The sequence below is a fragment of the Pteronotus mesoamericanus genome, unplaced genomic scaffold (genome assembly GCF_021234165.1).
Source record: "Pteronotus mesoamericanus isolate MK-2021 breed Mesoamerican mustached bat unplaced genomic scaffold, CSHL_Meso_final contig_101, whole genome shotgun sequence".
NCBI classification, from domain to species: Eukaryota; Metazoa; Chordata; class Mammalia; order Chiroptera; family Mormoopidae; genus Pteronotus; species Pteronotus mesoamericanus.
Genome location: NW_026555001.1, coordinates 7,647,098 through 7,670,226, shown reverse-complemented (window position 1 = coordinate 7,670,226; position 23,129 = coordinate 7,647,098). Strand labels below are relative to the sequence as shown.

The 23,129-nt window shown below is 35.7% G+C and overlaps 1 protein-coding gene across 1 annotated transcript in view; it reads left to right on the top strand.

Moving 5' to 3' along the window:
- Window positions 1-23,129, top strand: part of RMDN2 (regulator of microtubule dynamics 2) — a 57,669-nt gene that overhangs the window by 163 nt on the left and 34,377 nt on the right. Inside the window, exon 2 of the mRNA XM_054567699.1 lies at window positions 6,378-6,875. Coding sequence (XP_054423674.1) covers window positions 6,424-6,875 — 452 coding nt within the window. The 5' untranslated portion in view covers window positions 6,378-6,423. The remainder of the gene's footprint in view (window positions 1-6,377; window positions 6,876-23,129) is intronic.

Below are 23,129 nucleotides of genomic sequence, written 5' to 3'. Positions count from 1 at the left end.
GCACTTCCGGGTCGCGCGAACCTCCTTTGGCTGCTTTGTGTTCGATCTCCCGGTGGCGGTAGGGGTTCCTCGGAAGCTACGGCCCCGCGGGTCGCGGCGTGCGTGGAGAGTGGGCAGTGTGCTGCGTCGGCCCGGCGGATCCCTGCAAACCCCGATGAGTTTCTGCCGGAGACACTTGGCTCACCTCGCGCTCGGCTCCCTGGATGTTACCCTTCAGCCGCCACCAAACGTTTTCCCTTTTTTTGCTCAAAACAAACTTGGATTTTCTACTTTTACACAAAACGAAGGGCGGATTCGGTGCGACAAACATTTGCAAATAAGCCAAATATCAGAGAGTCCTCAATTAAAAGGAAATTATAAAATAAGAAAAATTATGAAAACCTAATGAAATGCGAGTATTGGAATTCACTTGAAAAGTTAAAGTTACCACCTTATCCAGGTCGTTCTGGGGAATCTGATCACTAATTCCAGGTCTCAGAGGCATTCCTTAGGAAATTTAAACCTCAGTCTTGGCTACAACCTATGACGTTCCTTTCTCTTGTCGCAAAGTTTTTCATACATCCCGTCACTTTATCAGTTTCATATTTTATGTATTGCCCCCTAAGAATCTGCTGATGAGTTAAATGAATATATGCTAGATATTGCTGAAAACTTTGATTAACTTAGTAAAGCATAGTTTTTATTAAAAAGTACTTTAGACTATAAAAATTAGTTTTCTGAAGTTAATATTTCAATACTTTCTACAAAGAAATTTTAATGTAGAAATTTCTTTTAACATTTTGATGATTTATTCCCGTAGAATTCTTGACTCTCATCTCTGAATAACCTTTTATTATTATTACACATTCATTTTAGATGCCAAAAATTTTTATTAAAATGTCTGTCATTTTCCATTGTTATTACTAGTATGTTACAAACTGGAACTTGTAACAGGAATAATACTTAACATCTGATTATCTAGTCAATAAATTTTTTTAAAATGACTGTTTTTATACTAAAGTGCAGGTGTGTACTACTAATTTGATAATTAAACATAAAAGTTATATAAATGATGTAATATAACCTTTGAAATTATACTGCAGGCAAGCAAGTGTTCTGATTTATTAATTTTCTGCATTAGTATTTTTGATGTGGCATTTTCAAATTATTTGCTTAGAAGCACATTTATTTTATACTAATACAAAATGTAAACATAGCTTTAGCTATTAGTCTCTAATTGTGGTTACTAAAAACCAGTACCTGCTCCATTGATTCTAGTCTCTTTTCCAGTTGATTATCATAGTTCCAAAGTCATATCTCAGCTCTGAACATCTCTTACGCAGTCAACATTCTCCTTCCTGTCCTTGTGTTCTGAGTCCACATCATGCAGCAGTGCATCCAGTAGTTACCAAGGGTGACAGTTCTCACTTCCTACTCAGATTACCCCTGAGTAAAAGACCTGACATGCCTCAGTTTGCTTATCTGCAAAATAGAGGTAGTTTGGGAATGGCCTGCATAATGCCTAAGGAGGTCAAACAAAATTCGATACTCTTTTCCACCTGTTTAAACCTGCTACAATCTCAGGGATAAGATCTTCCTAGGTATAGTTTGACCCGTTTATTTAGTTATTAAATGAAAGAAATTTAAACTAGACTATGTTATTTAATGTAAAGTTCAAGGAAGGCCCAGCAGGAGTGAGCCAAGAAAGCGATCAGAAAAGGAACTTTTCATAGACCTCAACATCAGCATGTGAACATCCTACATTAGTCTTGTTACTCCCCCCAAAAGAGCCAAGCTAATCAAGCTTGATGCATGATTATTAGATGTATGCCTATGTAAGAAAGGGGCATATAGTGGCTTTTTCTTATACTATTACCTTTTTGCAATAGTCTTTCAACAAAATTTAGTTTTATGATATAATTATTTTGTGGAAATAACATTTAACAACTAATGACAATGACCTGCAACTTTAGCTGAAGTTACAAATTGGTCTGAATCTACTCCTGGCAAGTCTCCTGGATGGGATGGGAATGGAGAAATGATTAGACTTTCAGTTCACAGTTCCACCAATAAGGTAAACATACTTTTTGCTTAAAAAAAATAGTTCTAAGCAAGCTGTACTTGAGGTCAGGCAAGCTAGATTAAACACATGGACTTTCTACTGAAACTCTTGGCTTCAGAAGAGTTTCTTAACTCTCCTGGATATAATATTGACCAATATCTGAGGCAGTTTCTAGAAGGTTATTATTTTAAAATTATCAGTCCTCTTTTACACTTAGACCTGTAATGAAATAGGGTATCCGAATAGAATACTTCCTATGTTCAATGCATATAGTCTGACATATTAGGAATGTAAAGAGAGACATCCTTTTAGGCAGACTTCTTAGAAATAGAGTCTTGCTTCTTACTTTTTCCTAGGGCATCACTGGAAACATCACATTTACAATAGTGCCCATAAGTAGCAATAGTGCTTTGCTTAATTATGGGGGATCATAAGATATAAACCATAAGAAGGCAAATTCAGTATGCAACTGCATTCAGAATTTGCGTCTTTCCAATACTCCTTCCCCCATTCTCTCAGCTGTTTGTTTCCTATTTTATCTGGAACAGTGAAGCAATCAAAGAGAACTTTCATAAGACCCCACTACCATATCTCCCCACCCTCCTGAATCTGCTTACATGGTCTGCCTTTCCTTTAATTACTGTGAATGAATCATTTGTTTCCATCAAAGGTCAACCTCTGTACTTGTGCACTAGAGAACATTCATCACCTTTGCCTTCTCCTGTTTAGTACTTTAGCAATTCTTTAATCTTTCTTTTACTTCATTCGTCTTCCTGTTTTTTAAGAAAAATTGGATCTTTTCCATTAGCCAACAGAACATTGTTATATCTCCATCTTTTGGTACCATTTTCCTACAGCCTTTTTTAAAAATTAATTTTGAGAGAGAGAGAGAAAAAACAGATTTGTCGTTCCACTCATTTATCCATTTGTTGGTTGCTTCTTGTATGTGCCCTGTCTGAGAGTGAACCTACAGCCTTGGCATATGGAACAGTGATCTAACCAGCTGAGCCAGTGGCCAGGGTTCAAGTTTGTTTTCCTTTTCCTTCTCTTTGAAGAATCTCTGTTACCATTTCTTATAGTGCATGTCTGCTGACAATGAATTCTCTTAACTTCTCTTTGTCTGCAAAAGTATTTTGTCCTCATTTTTGAAAGCTATTTCACTAGGCATAGAAATGTAAATTGATAGTTTCTTTCAGTACTGTAAAGATGTCACTCCATTGTTCTTGCTTGAATAGTTTCTGAGGTGACATCTCTGAGACAGTGGCTGCTGTAATCTTACCTTTTTTTTTTTTTTTATCTGTATATAACAAGTCTTTTTTCCCTCCACTGGCTACTTTTAAGATTTCTTCTTTATCACTTGCTTTCAGCATTTTTTTAATGTTGTGCCTTGCTTTGGTTTTTTTTTACTTATTCTGCTTGGATTGTGTCGCTGACCTTCTTGGATCTCTGGGTTTATAGATTTTGTACAATTTGGGAAGTCTTTAGTCATTTTTCCTTCAAACCTCTCCTCTCCCTTCCCTGTGACTTTAACTATATATATTTAAAATTGCTTGATATTGCCCCAAAAGCCTTGCTTGGGTTTTGTTTTGCTTTGCTTTTAATCTGTGTGCTTCATTTTGTATGGTGTCTTAATCTATTCAGGCTGCTATAACAAAATACCATGGACTGGGTGGTTTATAAACAACCGAGATTTATTACTCACAGTTCTGGAGGCTAAGAAATCCAAGAATAAAGCACAGGCAGATTCAGTGTCTTGGGAAGGCCTCCCTCCTGATTCATAAATGGCAGCTGCTATAACCTCACATGGTGGAACAGACAGGGGATCTCTTCCAGTCTCTTCTATAAGGTCCCTAATCCCATTCATGAGAGCTCTGCTTCCTAAAGGCCCTATCTCCTAATTCCGTCACCTTGTAAATTAGGAATTTTGGGGGGGACACAAACATTTAGTCAATAGCAGGTGGTTTCTATTGCTATATCTTTAGGTTCAGTGACTTTTATTTTCCAACAGTGTCATTTTTTTCTGCTATTAACGTCATTCAGTAAAATTTATTTGAAGATATTTTATTTCTTGTCTTTAGAAGTTCTGTTTGGTTCTGTTCAATACTTTCTATCTTCATCATGTTTATGTGTTCTTTTAACATATTTTAAATATTTATATGAAATAGTGAACATATTTTTAACAGTAATTTTAACATTTTTCTGCTTTTTTTACATGTCTAGTAATTTTTGATTGGTGATCAACATTATGACTTTCATGTTGTTGAGTTCTGGATTTTTTCTTATTCTTTTAAATTAAGACTATTGGGCTTTCTCTTTCCCTTGAAGGCAGTTAAATTACTTGTGAATAGGTTTGATCCTTCAGAAGCTCATTTTAAAGCTCTTTCAGGGCAAGACTAAGTAGTCTTAACTCTAGGGTCAATTTAGCCTCATCACCAAGAGTTACCAAGCCATTACCCTTCTGAGTTCTTTACTAAAAGCCTCTTGTATTTCGTAAGCACTGTACATTCTGGCTCCTGGGAATTTGAGCTCCTCTTAATTCTGTGTAATCTTTAGGAATGGTTAAGCTTATAGCTAGCTCCCTGGTGGTTGTTCTTTCCCTGGAAATTGCATGTGCTGACAGGTATTCAGTTAAACATTCAAGGCGTCTCCTTTACGTATTCCGGGACGCTTTCTCTACATACCTCCATCTTCAGTCCTATGCCATACAAATTGTAGGTGCTTCCATTTTTCTGGCTCTGATCTCTGTTCGGCTCAGCGAGACTACCAGGCTCTGTTTGGTTTTCCCCTTCCTGTGCCATGGTCCAAATGTTGCCTCCAATCGTAAACCTGGGGAGATTAAAGAATTCACCTCCTTTGCTTCCTTTTTCTTGGGGATCATAGGTGGTAGCACTGTAATAATCTCCTTGAGAAAGTGTCAGGAAAAACAAACCAAAAATTTCACAAATTTAATTTCCTTTAAAAGACAGTTTACCATTATTTGTACATTTCTTCCAGGTTGCTAACAAAATTTAATACAGGTGTTTACCTTTTTACAGAATAGATGAAATTGATGGGAAAACAATTTCAAAACTTCAAAACCTGTTAAAAAGCTTAATATATTTTACTTTAATAACTTGTTAATCATAGTTCTAAATACTTATTGCCATTTTAAAGTCTCAGAAGGAAAAGGGGCTTTATATTATTTTTTTTTAATGGCTTTCTGTCTTTAAGAACAGAGATAAACAATTAAACTAGTGAGGATGGGATATATTAAAGAAAGATTACGTACATTTAGTCAAAGTAGCTGAGGTTATATGGCGGGCCTTATAAGGTGGGCTAGAGTTTGGACTTTGAATGCAGAAAGGTGAAATTTCAGGAGAACCACAATCAAAGAAATGACTTTATGTCAACTTTTTTTAAAAGTGAAAACTTGAAAGAAAGGAAAACATGAAGACATTAGGCAGAAATAGAAATGTATGGAGCAGAAGAATTCGGGTCATAGGGAGAAAGGAGATGAGGCTGCACATATGTTAGCATTTCTACTTTCCATGTTGAAAAAAACAGAGATGGGGATTGGGTCACAAACTTGCCAAAGCTCTCTAATACATTTTGTTTCTCAAAGCTCTGGGGTATTAAAATGTTTATCACTCTAAATATAAATACCAGTGTGGACTATGTGCAGAGAGAGCTTCATTTTAGCCTTTCTTAAAGATTAGGTAAGACTGAGAAATCAACACACTAGTATACAAATAAAAAGTTCAGACACAGTTAAGCCTTCATAATTTGAATTCTTTTTTTAAAAAAAGATTTTATTTATTTACTTTTAGAGAGAGGGTAAGAGAGAGAGGAAGAGAAACATCAATGTGTGGTTGCCTCTCACATGTCCCCTACTGGGGACCTGGCTCACAACCCTGGCACGTGCCCTGACTGGGAGTTGAACTGCTGACCCTTTGGTTTGCAGGCCAGCACTCAATCCACTGAGCCACACTAGCCAGGGCTGAATTCTTAAATTGTTTTTTCAGAAATTTATAATGATGCTTTTATGTTTGTTTATTATACCTTTAAAAAGATATAGTAAAATGTAAATAAGTCAGTCATGTAGGATACAGACTCTGAATTAAAGTTGATACTTTACAATGATTTAAGTAATATCCTTAAAGTAAATATCCATCTGGCCATATACATTATAAAGATAATATATTTTAGTTTATAATTTATGATTTATCAAGTTGCTCTGTGTGTGTGTGTGTATGCGATGATGTAGACTTGGCTTTCATTGATTGAAAAAGCTCTAATATTTTCATTTTGGGCAAAGACAGAAACAACATTTATTTATATTTATGCTTTTTAATTTTAGAAACAAAAACCAAGAAAACAGAGATAAACAATCTCTGGCATAAACAATGCCTCATTCCACAAACAAAGAACTGATATTTGGCATCATGGTGGGAACTACTGGAATCAGCTTGCTTCTTTTGTGGTACCATAAGGTTCGTAAACCAAGGACAGCAATGAATTTACCTAAATTTCTTTCTCTGGGTAATGCATTTGATTCAGTGACTTTGCAAGATGAAATGCATAATAGCCAAGGAACAGCAGCAATCTTTCAAGGAAGGCAACTTCAGATATTGGAGAAGTTAAATGAATTACTGACAAATATGGAAGAACTCAAAGAGGAAATCAGAATTCTTAAAGAAGCCATTCCAAAGCTGGAGGAATATGTACATGGTGAACTTGGAAGAAAGACAACTGCTCATAGGATTAGTCCTCAGCACAGAGCTAGGAAAAGGCGGCCTGCCACAGCTCAGAGTTCAGGAACAAGTAATAGTTCAGAGGAAGCAGAAAGTGAAGGAGGGTAAGTTTCCTTAAGGTGTGTCCCATGTTGAATTGATTATTTTATTAGTGCTATTATTTAGGTATTTTCATTATGCATTCCCAGTTGTATACAAGGGTGGGCAAAAGCAGGTTAATAATAATAAATGAATAATACAAGGATAAACTCCGTTTCACGTACTCACAGTTGTAAACCTACTTTTGCCCACCCCTGTATTCTGCTACAAACAAGACGTAAAGAAGTGATTATTTTGGCTTATATTACAGTTAAAACCATATTTAATAAGAGGTCAATATTTAAAAAGCTAGTATGGACTGCATTGACAAAAAAGAAGATAAGCAACTTACTAGTGCTAGGTGGCATCATGTGGAGTATTAAAGAAGACAGTACTCATTTGCCAAAATTTGTAGCCTATTTTCATATGTGGCCACTGTGTGACTTGTTCTGTAAGACTGGCCCAATGAGTGCAGTCCAGTAGAACCTTGTGTGATGATGGAAAAGATCTAAAGTTGTGCTGTGCTATGTAGTGTCCCCTGGAAGTATAGCTAGTATAACTGAGGAACTGATTTTTAAATTGTATCAAAGTGTAATTAGGTTTAAATAGCCACAGGGGAGTAGGGGGCTCCTGGATTGGACAGTGTAGACCTAAAAAGATTTGAAAATGTACAAGTGATCCACTGAATCCTAAAACCAAGAACATACATAATATTCTCTTAGAGGAAAAACAAATGATTTATGAATAAAGAAATTGTGTGTGACTAGTGTTTTTGAGGAATAAAATAGGCAAGTAAGTAAAGAAGCACTAGTGAGTATGACAGAGCCTGCAATTCTTTAGGGCAGGGACCCCATGTTGTCATTGTTGTATTCCTGACATCTACTGTTGCTGGAGCACATCTGTACTTGACCTAAAATATGTACATTTTTGTTTCTGTTGTATTTAAAAATGCTTGCAGTTTGTTATTGGGTCAGTTCAAACCCTTGACCATGTACCGTTTATTTATATTTACTAGACTGCATTTAGTAATGGCTCTCTAGTGAATTAATCAATCTTCTTTCTTTCAAAAGGAACTAATAGAAAATAGGGAAAGGCTAGAGATAGCCTATTAAATTGTTTGATGATCCTCAAGAAGTACTCTTTCTACCTTTCAAGTCACACAAGGATAACCATGGTTTCTGAGTAGCAAACTACCAACAGCGACCTATATGGATAGAGCTGAATATTATAGTGAAAAATATAACAAAAACAAGTTAACCTGGCGCTAATTTAGTGATGAACATTGCCGTTACTTTGCATAATTGGGTATATGTGGTAAGCTGTTTATACAAGTAGCTATAATTAAGGCAATAGATTAAATAATTTATATTCACTACACTCAGATCAGTTAAAGACATAAAAATACATTACTCTATAACCAAATTCAGCTCACTAGCTCTGTTTTGGATAATATGGGAAAACTTGAATTTGTCGATCCAAATTAACTCAGTCAATTCTAGTTCAGAACTAGTCTTTTTCGGTTAAAGACTCAGTCGAATTCAGGATTCTCCTCTTTTCCCTCTTCCCCCTCCTCCTCAGGTACAATCTAGGTTCCTTGGGGTCTTATCATCGAGGAACCAAGAGAAGGGATATTCAGTCCTGATATCATTTGTTGTCCTTCCTGGACCCCAGCTCACGTGGGAGTCTTCTGTGACGTATCTGAAAGCCCCTTGTAACTTTTACTCAGAGGTTATTCGTTCCCCAGATGTCCTAGAACAGACCAACTCAAAGAGTGGTTTCTGGAGCAGACTCACCAATATCCCATCTAGTGTGGGAGCTTAATAGAAATGTATATTCTCGGATTCACCCTAGACCTAGTAAATCAAACCTCAGGTAGTAATGCCCAGGAAACTGCATTTTAACATGTTCTTCTGGTGACCCTGATGTGCCTTAAAGTTTGAGAAGCTTTGTTCTGGAAGATTTTCTAAACTTCCACTGATGTATTATGATGGAATTGTAGTTTCATTAGCAGCAGTTATGGTTACAAGTAAACAAGATGTTCATGGGGTATAGTGAGATATATCATGATGGAGTATTGGTCTCAGTGGGAATAGGGTAGCTGAGGTTTGAAGAAAAAGGAGGTTTAGGGGACCATGGGACATGATGAACCCAGAAGGTGCCTAGGATCATGGAAATGAGAATAAGAATTGGGAGTAGATTGAAGGAACAGTTGCAGATGCAGGTCATTATGAGGGGTTAATAATTTGGGGGGAGGGCTAGATCTAATTATGGTTTTATTAAAAATAAGCAATGAGGGGCAATTTGAGGATAGAGATTTAAATAAATACTCTATCCATAAAAATATTAAACAACTTCATATTACACATACTAGTATGTGATTTCCTTTCAAATGTCTAGGCAGATCTGGATGATTCTTCCTCATCCCCCAAATATATACACCCAAACACTTTTTTTAAAAAGTTGATAATCATAGATTTATTTCAGTGGTGCAAGAGTGGAATGATCTGACCTCGTTTATTGCCTCCTTGGGGCAGTAATATTTGTCAGCATTGAGGTCTGCTCATAACTTCCTTTCCTTTGGGGTAGCTCAGTGGGCTGGTGCTTTTCCTAGAGGTGGGTCTGTTCAGCAACAAGCTGGCCTGATAGTGGAAAGAGAAGCTTCTTATAGAAACTTTCTATGCATTATATAATCTGCAAAAGATGTCCTTTTGGAAAAGGTACTTAATATGCAAAAGATGTCCTTTTGGAAAAGGTACTTAATATGCAAAAGATGTCCTTTTGGAAAAGGTACTTATGGATCGTAGTGTAACTTAGGAACCACCAACAACCATCTCATAACACAGGGAAAACAATAAAAGTCGGCCACAGTGAGAGCCGTATTCCCTGGGCTTCTACTCTCTTACACACCTTGCTAGGTGTCCCAAAAAAAGGCCCTGAGCACTTTTTTGTGTGTGATTTTTATAAAAAATTGAGACTTTAGACTGAATTCTCATGAATTCTCCCAGGAGCTTCTGTTCTTCCTCTCGAAAGATGACCTCTGAAAGTGGTTTGCTATTCACTTGACCTAGCAAACCCCACAAAGTCATGCAAATCAAGAGGTTCAAATCTTCACGTTCATTTTGAGAACACTTGTGAAACTTGCCAGGCCATCAAGGGTATGCATATTTGAAAAGCCACCAAGTATCTGAAAGATGTCACTTTAAAGAAGCAATGTGTCCCATTCTATCATTAAAATGGTGGAGCTGGTAGGTGTGGCCTGGCCAGACAGTGGGGCTGGACACAGGGTCGGTGGCCCCAAAAGAGTGCTGAGTTTTTACTGCATGTGCTAAAAAATGAAGGGAGTAGTGCTGGCCTGATGGGTTTAGGTGTGGATTCTCTAGTCATTGAGCACATCCAGGTGAACAAAGCTTCCAAGGTGCAGAGTAGAACTTACCCCACACATGAGCTCTCCCTGATGCACTGAGATGATCCTAAAGAGCAGATTGTCCCTAAACCAGAAGAGAAGGTTGCACAGAAGAAAAAGATATCTCAGAAGAAACTAAAGAAACAAAATCTTATGGGCTCAGAGTAAATTCAGAATAAAATAAATACTAATAAAAGTAAAAAAAAAAAATTGAGGCTTTACTTTTTTAGAGCAGTTTTAGATTCACAGAAAAATTGAAAAGATACAAAGATTTCCCATATAATCCCTAGCCCCACACATGTATCGCTTCCCAATTATCCAGTACCAGAGTAGTGTGTTTGTTACAATTAAGGAACATACATTGAGACATCATAATCATTCAAAGTCCATAGTTCACATTATGATCCACTTTTGGTGTTGTTTATTCTACGGATTTGCACAATTGTTTAATAACACAAGTCCATCATTATGGTATCATTTAGAGCATTTTCACTGCCCAAAAACATCCTCTGTGCATGGCCTAGTCATCCCTCTCTCTTCCCAACCCTGGCAACTGAACTGTTTTCTGTCTCCATAGTTTCACCTTTTTCAGAATATCACATAGTTGGAATCATATAGCACGTAACCTTTTCAGATTGACTTCTTCACTTCATAATATGCATTTAAGTCTCCTCCATATCTTTTTATGGCTTAACAATTCATTTCCTTTTTGCGCTGAGTCATGTTCCATTGTCTGGATGCACCACAGTTTATCCATTCACCTGCTGAAGGACATCATGGTTGCTTCCAAATTTTCGCAAAAATGAAGACAGCTGCTATAAACATTCGTGTGCAGATTTTTGAGTGGACATAAGTTTTCAATTCATTTGGGTAAATACCAAGGAGCATGATTGCTGGACTGATGGTAAGAGTATGTATAGTTTTGTAATAAACCTCTAAAGTGTCTTCCAAAGCAGCTGTCTTCATCTCTGAGGTGAACCATTTTGCATTCCTACCAACAATGAATGAGCGCTCCTGTTGCTCCACATCAAATCATCACCAGCACTTCGATGTTGTCAGTGTTCTGTATTTTGACCATTCTTCTAGATATGTAGTGGTACCTCATTGTTGACATGATGTAGAATATCTTTCATATGCTTATTTGCCATCTGTATATCTTCTCTGGCGAGGTGTCCATTAAAATCTTTGGCCCATTTTTAAATCATGTTGTTCATTTTCTTATTGTTGAGTTTTGAGGGTTCTATGTATATTTTGGATGAGTCCATTTTCAGATATGTGTTTTGCAGATATTTTCCCCCAGTCTGTGGCTTTTCATTCTCTTGACATTGTCTTTCGCAGAACAGAAGCTTATCAATTCTTTCTTTCATGAATCGTGCCTTTGGGACTTTGGTGTTGCTTCTAAAATGTCATTGTCACACCCAGATGGATTTAGGTTTTCTTCAATGTTATCTTCTAGGAGTTTTATAGTTTTGCATTTTATATTTAGGTCTATTTTGAGTTGATCCATTTTGAGTTGATTTTTGTGAAGGATATAAAACCTACATGACCATCCTTTGTCATGGCCATTTCTCAGGGTTGTGATCCATTTTGAGTTGATTTTTGTGAAGGGTATAAAACCTACATGACCATCCTTTGTCATGGCCATTTCTTAGGGTTGTGGCAAGAAACCTTGAGGAATGAGAAAATGTTTTTCTCCAAGACCAACAGCAGATTTAGCAGATTTACTTACTGCTTGCTATAAAAATGGTGGATTCCCCAAGCTCAGTGTTCCTTTCTTTGTAACACAACTCACTGCACGTAAGAGTTTCTGGGCCCTCTGCATTGCTCTGTGGGACTTGGGGTCAAGGAGAACCAACACAACTATGCTTGCGCTCACACTGCTTGATTTGCTGTGAGTAATAAAGTCCTTGGTCTCTGACTCAAGAACAGTATGTCTTCAGCATTCATGCAATAATAACTGATTAATTTACTAGATGTTTATAGGATAAAATCAATTTATATGCCAACAATTGTATGGTGAGAATTAGAGAGCTTTAGATCTCTGAAAAGGAATTTGTTCAAGGGTTTCCCAAAGAAGGTCGTTAGGAATAGAACAAAAACAAGAAGTGGTAGGAGGGTATTTAGGATACTGAGTCCTAAAAAGAAATATACTTGAGAGGGGTTTCATGTATGTAAGTGGCTATACACATACACCCATTATGTGGACAGTGCTTCAAGTTGGTTTGGAAAAGGAGAGGACAGTGGTTTTTTTCCTAATGTGCTGATCTTGCCTTTAAATGTGTATAACTTGTTTCAGGAGGTTATAAACAGTAGCTCAGCAGATCTCCATAGTCTGTGCATGTGGCTCATGCAATCCAATGGGACAATCTACTGCCAAGATAGAGGAGACTTCTTTCATTAGGGGGCAATAACATTTGCCATTTAGGCTTTTTTACCTTCTCAATATATCTTTGCATCAAATTTTTTAACAGTCGCTTTTCCATATTAATGGATGGTATAAACATCTGAGATAAAGCATGTTCAAGTGAAAGAAGAATGAGTTAGTAGACCAGCGGTATTGAGGGCAGCTAGTGAAAGAGACGGTCCCAAGTAAAGGATTGGGCAAATATCATTTATGTCATGGCCTTCGTTTTATAGTTGCTTCCAACTATAGTTTATTGTATAGTTTATAGTATAGTTTTATAGTTCGTTTTATAATCTTTTGCTGTTGTCTCATCCGTTGATTTCTTGGCTGATTCCTTAAACATAATGAGTTAGAACACACATTCTACAGTCACATGAGTGGAGCTTTTCAGAATGGCGAGCCATAGCTCAATTTTATTCTAACTGATGTCATTAGATTCTAGAGTCTTCTGTCATCACATTCTGTGTTATTGCCATGTTAATTCCACATGCCAACTTCATCATTCAGTCTTCTGACCTGTTCCACCCACACAGGGCACTTTATGGCTTGAAGGTGATGGCTTAGAAAGGAAAGGAGAGATTTATTTTTTATTAAAATATGGGAGAATGTTTAAGGTAAGCCTTTAAAAAGAAAAAAAATTATCTGTATGTTTCACGTGCTAAAGGGCATTGATATATTTATAAACCAAGTTTTAATACTTCCTGTAGTTTCCCACAATAACTCAGTATCTAGAATATCTGGATAATGTGAATATTTATCTGAAATACTCTTCAGAGAGGCTCTGTTTCATATGATAAATGTTTTAAAATGCATGAGTCAACAGGGTATAAACTATTCTACTTAACTCCTTCGAATGGTGTAGTTTACTAGCCTCAAAAAGATATTATTAGTTTTAAAACAGCAAGTTTTACCTTTTCCTTCAGGGGCTACTTTAGTCCTGGTGCTCTCTCATGTGTTTCGCCAGATCTTTCTTTCCTCCTGCTTCCCTGAGTCTTTCAGTTTGTCTTCCCAAGGTTTAATGGACTGGGCAGGTATTTAATTAGACTATCTTTTATTTACACTTAGGCATTCTTTTGGGTACCTCTGTTTTTTCATAATGATAAAGTGAATATTATTCCTCAAGAGGCTTGGTAGGTTTTCACCTCTGCTCCCTCATTTGACACTTTCCCCCCCGTCATTTGACACTTTTCTTACTCCAGCTGCTGGAGAGAGGACCAGAGCTTCCAATCAAATTGTCCTGCCGATCAAGTTACTTCAGACTCCCTGCACCATGGAGCCGCTTCTGTAACTCAACCAGCTGTATCTCTTGATCGTGGAACAAGCTGTCCTAACCTACGAAGAGTCAGTTTACCTCGAAGAAGTGAAAATGTGCCTTCTCCATTAAATACATCTATTTATTCATCTGTCTGTGGAAGAAGACCTTCTCTATTGGTTAAGCTTCAGAAAAGCACTGCTTCCCTTCACAGTAAACAGAGTAGAGTTAACTTTGATACTCTAGAAAAAAGGAACCTTGGTGATTCAAAATCTACCTCAGAGCATTTTCATTTTAAATCCCGAAGACTTTCCTCTGCCCCTAAATTAAGTGTAATTTCCTGTTGTGAAAATGCTATTTGTTTTGATCATCATCAAAGTTGTGACAACATATTTAATCCAAGTGAAACTGAAATACTTTATAAAAACTCAAGTATTACTGATACTGAAAAGTATATGCACTGTTGTTCTCCTGACTATAACATTAAACATTTTATGAATTTTGAAACACAAGTTGATTCCTCAGACAGCCAGAACTCTGTTGCTAGAGACAACTATCAACAAAACACAGCAGCAACCTTCCTTTCTCTTCCAACTCTCATTTCCTGTTCTTATCAAGCTGCTGATATTCAAGAAAGAAGCCAATTAAGGAAAGAATCCCTTCATTCTCGTTCTCAAAGTCATAGTACAAATCAGTCTCCAGCTATGATTCAACAGCATCCATTGATTTTATTGATTATGCTATTACTGTTGTCCCAGTGTTTCCCCGCCTTGCTGCCTCCCCTCAGCCCTCCCCACTCCCTCCGGCAATCCCTGTACCATTGTCCATGTCCATGGGTGATGTATATAAGTTGTTTGGCTCCTCTGTTTCCTATGTGTACTTTACATTTGCATGACTATTCTGTCACTACCAGTTTGTACTTCTTAATCTGTTCACCTTTTTTCACACATTCCCCCAATCCCTTTCCCATCTGGTAACCATCAAAACACTCTCTATATCTATGATTCTGTTTTTGTTCTGCTTGCTTGCTTATTTTTTTTTTAGATTCAATTGTTGATAGATATGTGTTTATTGCCATTTTATTGTTCATATTTTTGATAATCTTTTTCTTAAGTAGTTCACTTTAACATTTCATATAATAATAATTTGGTGATGATGAACTCCTTTAGTTTTTTCTTATCTGGGAATCTCTTTATCTGCCCTTCAATTCTAAATGATAGCTTTGCTGGGTAGAATAATATTGGTTGTAGGTCATTGCTTTTCATCACTTTGAATATTTCTTGCCAGTCCCTTCTAGCTTGCAATGTTTCTTTTGAGAAATCAGCTGACAGTCTTATAGGAGCTCCCTTGTACATAACTGCTTTCCTCTTGCTGCTTTTAAGATTCTCTTTGTCTTTAACCTTTGACATTTTAGTTATGATGGATCTTGATGTGGGCCTCTTTGGATTCATCTTGTTTGGGACTCACTATGCTTCCTGGACTTGTTTGACTATTTCTTTCACCAAGTTAGGGGAGTTTTCTGTCATCTTTTTTTTTCAGATAGATTTCCAGTTTCTTTTTGTCTCTCTTCCCCTTCCAGCACCCCCTTGATGCAAATGTTGGAACTCTTAAAGTTGTCCTAGAGGTACCTTCCACTATTCTCATATTTTGGAATCTTTTTTCCCCTTGCTGTTCTGATTGTGCGTTTTGCTTTCTTATATTCCAAATCACTTAGTTGATTGTTGGCTCCATCCACTCTACTGTTGATTCTCTGTAAATTGTTCTTCATTTCAGTTAATGTACCCTTCATTTCTAATTGGTTCTTTTTTATTGTTTCCATGTCCTTTTTTATGCTGTTGAAGTTTTCTCTGAGTTCATCACTCTTCCCCTAAGTTCACTGAGCATCGTTATAACCAGTATTTTGGACTCTGCACCTAGTAGATTGCTTGTTTCCATTTTGTTTAGTTATTTTTCTGAAATTTTGTTCTGTTACTCCATTTGGGCCATGTTTTATTTGTTTTTTTCTTCAAAGATTGTATCTATTTATTTTTAGAGAGAGGGGAAGGGAAGGAGAAAGAGAGGGAGAGAAACAACAATGTGCAAGAGAAATATCAATCAGTTGGCCCTTGCATGCTCCCAACCTGGGGACCTCGCCCTGACTGGGAATCAAACCTGCGACGTTTCTGTTTTCAGGCCAGCACTCAGTCCACTGAGGCACACCTGCCAGGGCTCATTTGGGCTATGTTTTTTGTTTTTGTTTTTAATAGATTTTATTTTATTTTTTAGGGGGAGGGGAAAGGAAGGAGAAAGAGAAGGAGAGAAACATCAGTGTGCAAAAGAAACATCGATTTGGTTGCCACTCACACACTCCCCCACCCAGGGACCTGGCTTACAACCCAGGCATGTGTCCTCACTGGGAATTAAACCAACGATCTTTTCATCCCCAGGCCAGCATTCAGTCCACTGAGCCAGGGTTGCCAGGCTAAAATTTTTATTTTTAAGAGTGAATATTTTTTCACCTTTTTTTCATTATATTATACAAAGTTTATAAGCATACTTATCAGAATAACTAATGAATGGACAGTGTATATAGGCAATTAAAAATACTTAAGTTAAAATATAATTAGTCTTTTTAGAGGAAGGCATTATTTTCAATTAATTGTCATAATTAAATGTCTTCTAAGTTTGTCATTGGGCTAAGATGTTACTTTTGTGTTTTACTATTTTTTTCCTCCCAGCACTATTTGTTGAAGAGACTGTTTTTTTTCCTCCATTGAATAGTCTTGTCAAAAATCACTTGACCATATACCTTAGGATTTACTTCTAGGCTCTCTATTCTATTCCAATGGTGTATATATGTCTGATTTTATGCCAGTACACACTGCTTTCATTACTGTAGTTTTGTAAGAAGTTTTTAAAACAGGAAGTGTGAGACCTCTCACTTTATTCTTCTTTTTCAAGATTGTTTTGGCTACTCAGGATCTTCTATATGAATTTTAGGATGGATTTTTCTGTCTTTACAAAAGACATTGTTGAGATTTTGAGAAAGATTGCACTGAATCTATAGATCACATGGGTAATATTGACATCTTGACAATATTAAGTCTTCAAAACCATGACATGAGATTTCCATTTGTGTCTTCTTTAATTTCATTCATCAATATGTTTTAGTTTTCAGTGTACAAATCTTTCACCTCTTTGGTTAAGTTTATTTCTATATACTTTATTCTTTTGATGGTATTTAAGAGTTGTTTTCTTTATTTCCTTTTCAGGACACTCATTGTTAATATATAAAAACACAACTGAGTTTTGCAAGTTATTTTGTATCCTGCAACTTTGCTGAATTTATTAATCTTGATTTTTTTGTGAAATCTTTAGGGTTTTCTACAAACAAGATCATATCATCTGCTAAGAGATAATTTTACTTCTTCCTTTCCAATTTAGGTGCCTTCTATTTCTTGCTCTGGCTGGACTGTGTTGAAAAGAAGTAGCAATAACAGGCACTCTTGTTCCTGATTTTAGAGGAGAAATTTTCAGTCTTTTGCCATTAAGTATGATGTTAGCTGTGGGGTTTTCTTATATGGTTATTATCGTGTTGAGGTAGTTACTACATTCTATTCCTAGTTTGTCCTACATTTTCATCATCAAAGGGTATTGAATTTTGTCCAAAGTTTTCTTTTTTTATACCAATTGAATTAGTTCCCCCACCCCGATTCTATTATTGTGGTTTATTACATTGATTGATTTTCATGTATTAACTAATCCTTACATTCCCAGAATAAATCCCATTTGGTCATGGCATATAATCATTTTAATGTGCTTTCAAGTCTTTTTTGCTAGTGTTTTATTGGGGATTTTTGCATCAATATTTATCAAGAATATTGTTCTAGTTTTCTTAAAGTGTATTTGTATGGCTTTGGTGTCAGGGTCATGATGGCTTCATATAATGAGTTAGGAAATGTTCTTTCTCTTTAACTTTTTGGAGGAACTTGAGTAATACTCATTTTAATTTTTTAAATGTTTGTGCAATTCACCAGCAAAGACATGGGCCTGGGCTTTTCTTTGTAGTTGAGTGGTTTTTGATTAGTGATTCCATCTCCTTACTCGTTATAAATCTGTCCAGATTTTCTATTTCTTCCTGATTCAGACTTGGTAGGTTGTATATTTTTAGGAACTTGTCCATTTCCTCTAGGTTATCCAGTTTATTTGTATACTATCCTTCATAGCACTCTCATAATCCTTTTTACTTCAGTAAAATTTATAATGATATTCTCTCACTTCTGATTTTAGTTATTTCATTCTTCTTTTTTCTTAGTCTTATTAAAGGTTTGTCAATTTTGTTCATCTTTTGGAAGAGCCAACTTTTGGTTTGTTAATTTTCTCTATTGTTTTTTAATTCTCTATTGTGTTTATATCTGTTTTAATCTTTACTATTCCCTGACTTCTGCCAGCTTTGGGTTTAGTTCGCTTCCCTCCCCACCAGTTCACCTGATGTGAATTTAGGTTGTTGATTTGAGACCTTTATTTTCAATGTATGCATTTATAGCTATAAATTTCCCCCTTTTCACTGCTTTTGCTGCATCTCCTAACTTTTGGTATATAGTATATCTGTCCTCTTTTGATTCAATATATTTTCTAATTTCCCTTGTGATTTCTTCTTTGACCCTTTGGTTGTTTAAAGAGTGTGTTGTTTAAATTTTACATATTTGTAGATTTTCTAGTGTTCCTTCTGTTGTTGATTTCTAATTTTATTTCACTGAAATAAGAAGAGATACTTTGTAAGATTTTAATCTTTTAAAAATCATTAAGATGTGTTGTGACATAACATATATATCCTGGAGAATATTATATGTGCACTTGAGAAGAGTGTGTATTCTACTATTGTTGAGTGGAGTATTCCGGATATGTCTGTTAGGTCAAATTGGTCCATAGTTATATTCAGTTCTTCTATTTTCTGTTGATCTTTTGTCTAGTTGTTTTATCCATTATTGAAAGTGAGGTATTGAAGTCTCCTAGTAGTATTACATAGCTGTCTGTTTCCCCCTTTGGTTGTCAATATTTGCTTCATATATTTAGGAACTTTAATGTTTAGTGAATATATGTTTATTATTGTTACATGTTCTTGGCAAACTGAGTCTTTTATAATTATAAAATGTCCTTATTTGACTCTTTTAAGTTTTTAAGTTAAAGTTCTTTTTCCCTGATGTTAGTATAGCCAGCACGTTTCCTTCTAGTTATTATTTACGTGGAATACCTTAAAAAAGGATAAAAAAAAAATCCTTTTACTTTCAACCCAATCTGTCCTTAGTTCAGGAGTGTCTTATAGACAACATAGAGTTGATCCTGATTTTTTTATACATTCTACCAACCTGCATATTTTGATTGGGGAATTTAATCCATTTACTTTTAAAGTAATTACTAATAGGGAAGGACTTACTATTGCCATTTGTTATTACTTTTCTATGTGTCTTACATAGTTTTTTTGTCCTTCATTCCCTCCCTTATTTTGTGTTTACTTGATTTCTAAATGTATAAATTAGTTAAACTTATTTTTTTTTGCTTTATATAAATGAAACAATATGCTATGTACTCTTCTGTCTAGCTTCTCTCAGTTTACATTATTATGGAATATTCATCCATTTTGTTGTGTATAGTTGTAGATTGTTTGTTCTCATTACTAAGTGTTTCTCTATTGTGTAAATATACCACAATATTGAAGCTTTCTAATAGTCATTTGATAGTTTACAGTTATGGAATATTATGATTGGCTAAACATTTTTATTGGGTATATACCTAGGAGTGAAATTGCTGGATCCATATAGTACACATATCCAGCTTTAGGATGTATTGCCAAATATATTTCCAAAGCTATGGTACCAATTTATACTTCCATCAGCCATATAGGAGAGCCTCGTTTTCCCTATATCCTCACTAACACTTAGGATTTTGTCTTTTTCATTTTAGTCATTCTGGTAAGCTTATAGTTAGACGTATATTTTTTAATTTTTTTAATATTTAGTTTTTCTCCACTACTTTTTAGTGGTGATTTCTAATTCATTTGCATTGTGAACAGAAGATATGGTCTACAGGACAGATTGTTATCTTTTGTGGCTTGCTTTGTGACCTTGTGTACATGGCAATTTTCCTAAATATTCCATATGTGCTAGAGAAGAAAGTGTTCTCTAGATGTCCAGTGTCTAGTTCTGTGTATGTTGGTTAGATTCGAGCTTGTTAATTTTGGTGTGTAAATTGTATCCTTACTATTTTTTTCATATATTTTATCAATTACTTAGACTGTTATGTTAAAAATCTCCCATTCTGATTAGTGGATTTAATTTCTCTTTGTGTATTTTTTGATTTATGCTTTTAATATATTTGAATCTTGTGTTTTTAGATGCATGGAAGTATTGCTTTATGTCTGTCTTTAAGTTCATTGCTTTATTCCCTAAAGAATATTATGTCTGACATTAATATCGTTACTTTGTTTTCTTCTTTTTTAAACATTTTATTTATTTATTTTTAGAGTGAGGGGAAAGAAGGGAGAAAGGGAGGGAGAGACACCAATGTGCGAGAGAAACATCAATTGGTTGCCTCTCTCACGCTCCCAAATGGGGACCTGGCCCACAGCTCAGGCATGTGCCCTGACTGGGAATCGAATTGGCAACCTTTCATTCCTCAGGCCAGCACTCAGTCCACTGAGCCACACCAGCCATGGCTACTTTCTTTTTATTATAATTTTATTATATCACTGGTGCATAGAATTGAATGAAAAATTATCTTTATCTCATGCAGACCCTGATTGTTGCTTCATGCATATGTCACTTTTACTCATTTACTTATTTAGTTTTAAATAATGTAATAAGTGTCCATGAAACCACCTCCTAAAATAAAAAAATGGACCTAAACAATAATCCTCATGAAACCATTTGTCTCCCCTACCCACCCTTAATCATGAATCTATAATCTATATTGTTCATTCCTTGCTTTCCTTTTTATATCATTTTATTACATGTGTGTATTTCTTAAAAAGCACTTAAATTTCATTGTTTTTATAGAAGGGGGTCATACTGTATATAATTTTAGGAGCATATTTTTCTACTTAATATAAGTTTGTTAAGACTCCTGTGTATTTTGCATGTGCACATCACTGCATTTCTTTCATTTTTGACTGTTGTTTAATATTCATCCCCTCTCTTGTTGGGCATTGAGGTTGTTTCCTGGTGTTTGCTGTTGTGAAAATACTGTTGTCTCTATCCTCATACAGATCTCCTTTTGTACATATGTAGGAGACTTGGGTTGCTGGACCCTAGGTATGTGAAAGTTCAATATTGAAAAACAATGCTGAGGTGCTTTCCCAGTTGGTTTTACCAATTTACATGCACACTGGACCCTGTGGATAAACTTCCTCTCCAGCATTTGGTGTTATCAGACTTTTAAAATTTTGTGAACGAAAAGGTGTAAAACAGTGGCTCTTTGTGGTCTTTGTTTGCATTTCCATCACTAGTGAATGTTTGACTTCTTTTCTTGGCTGTATGTATTTCTTGGTTCTGTGAAATATCTCTTTATTGGCTATATGTATTTTCTCACTTGAGAAAGCCTATTTATATTTTTGAACATATTTCTATGGAATTGACTATGTTTTTGTTACTAAATTTGGGAAGTATTTATGTATTCTTAATCCTAATGTTCTCCAGTAAGTTGTGTTACAAAATACCTGTTTCTAGTTTTTAAATTGTTTTTGTATTTTTGAAAGTATCTATTGATTAGCAGCAGTTTCTTAGTACTGATTAATCATTTGTAATTAATAATTCTTATAGTTAATGCTTTTTTATCTAGTTAAAAAAATTTTTTACACAGAAGAACAGATATTCACCTATGTTCTCTACTTAGAGTTTAGAAAATTATTTTAATTCTTTATACCATCTAGAGTTATTTTCAAATAGTATCAGTAGAGATTCAATGTCATCTTTTTTCATAGAGATATCCGCTTCTTTCAGCCCAGTTCATGAGTGGCGTGAGATCTGACACACCAGCTCTGTTACACCAACTCTGTCATGTACCACATTTCCATATACGAGGGGAGACCCCCCCAAAACGGAATTTATTTGTAAAACATTGTGTATTAATTCTTATATGCTTAAACTTAAGTCATCTTCAAAGTACTTTCCATTCGATGCACACACCTACTGAGATGTTTTTTCCACTGCTCAAAATAGTTTTTGAACTTACTGATTTGGACACTGTTAGTGCTTCTGCTCTTTTTTGTTTTACCTCTTCCACATCAGCAGGACATTTCCTTTTGAGGACTTTTTTCATTAGGGGAAACAAAAAAAGAAGTCTCTTGGGGTGAGATAGGTTGAATAGGGAGAGTGGGGCATGGGGGTCAGGGCATTTTTGGTCAAAGATGGCTGAGCACTCAGCGCAGTGTGGACGGCTGCGCTTGTAAATCACCTGTCGTGAAATGGGCAAATGTGTTAAAGGAACCTTCAAAAAATTTCCCTGAAGCTGAACACAGCCTCTCACACACGGCCTCTGACACACTGACACAGATGGGCTCCCAGAGCACTCACCTAGTAGGGGAAGCCTGTCCTACAAGGGGCCTGCCCTCCAGAAGGTAATTCTGGGGTTTTTGGGGTCCCCCCTCATATGTATGGATTTGTTTCTGGGCTCTGTTCTATTCCATCACTCATCCATTTATTCTTGTACCAGTATACACTGTCTTTAATTAATTATTGTAGCTTTATAAATGGTCCTCATTTCTGGTGAGCTCAATCTTTCCCTGTTCTCTTTCTTCAAAAGTCCTCGAACTATTCTAGGCTCTTTACTTTTCCATATTGCTTTTAGAGTCATCTTATTAAATTCCATGAAAATTCCTGTTAGGTTTATAAACTTGGGATTACATTGAATCTGTCGATTAAGCTGGAGATAATTTACATATTTATAATATTTGGTGTTTCTAACCATGAACATGATATATTTTTTCATGCATAATAGATCCTTTTACAAACATCTTTTAATGTATCTTTTATAATGTTCTCCACTGAATTTTCTGCATATTTTTTATTAGATTTGTGTCTAGGTGTTTGATATTCTCAGATCATTGTAAATTAAATATTTTATTTAATTATGATTTTTAGGTTTTTTGTGGCTAATACATAAAAATGAAACTGACTTTTATATCTCAATCTTACACGTAGGCAACTTGCTAAGCTCTCCTCTTGGTCCCATAACTTGCAGATTTT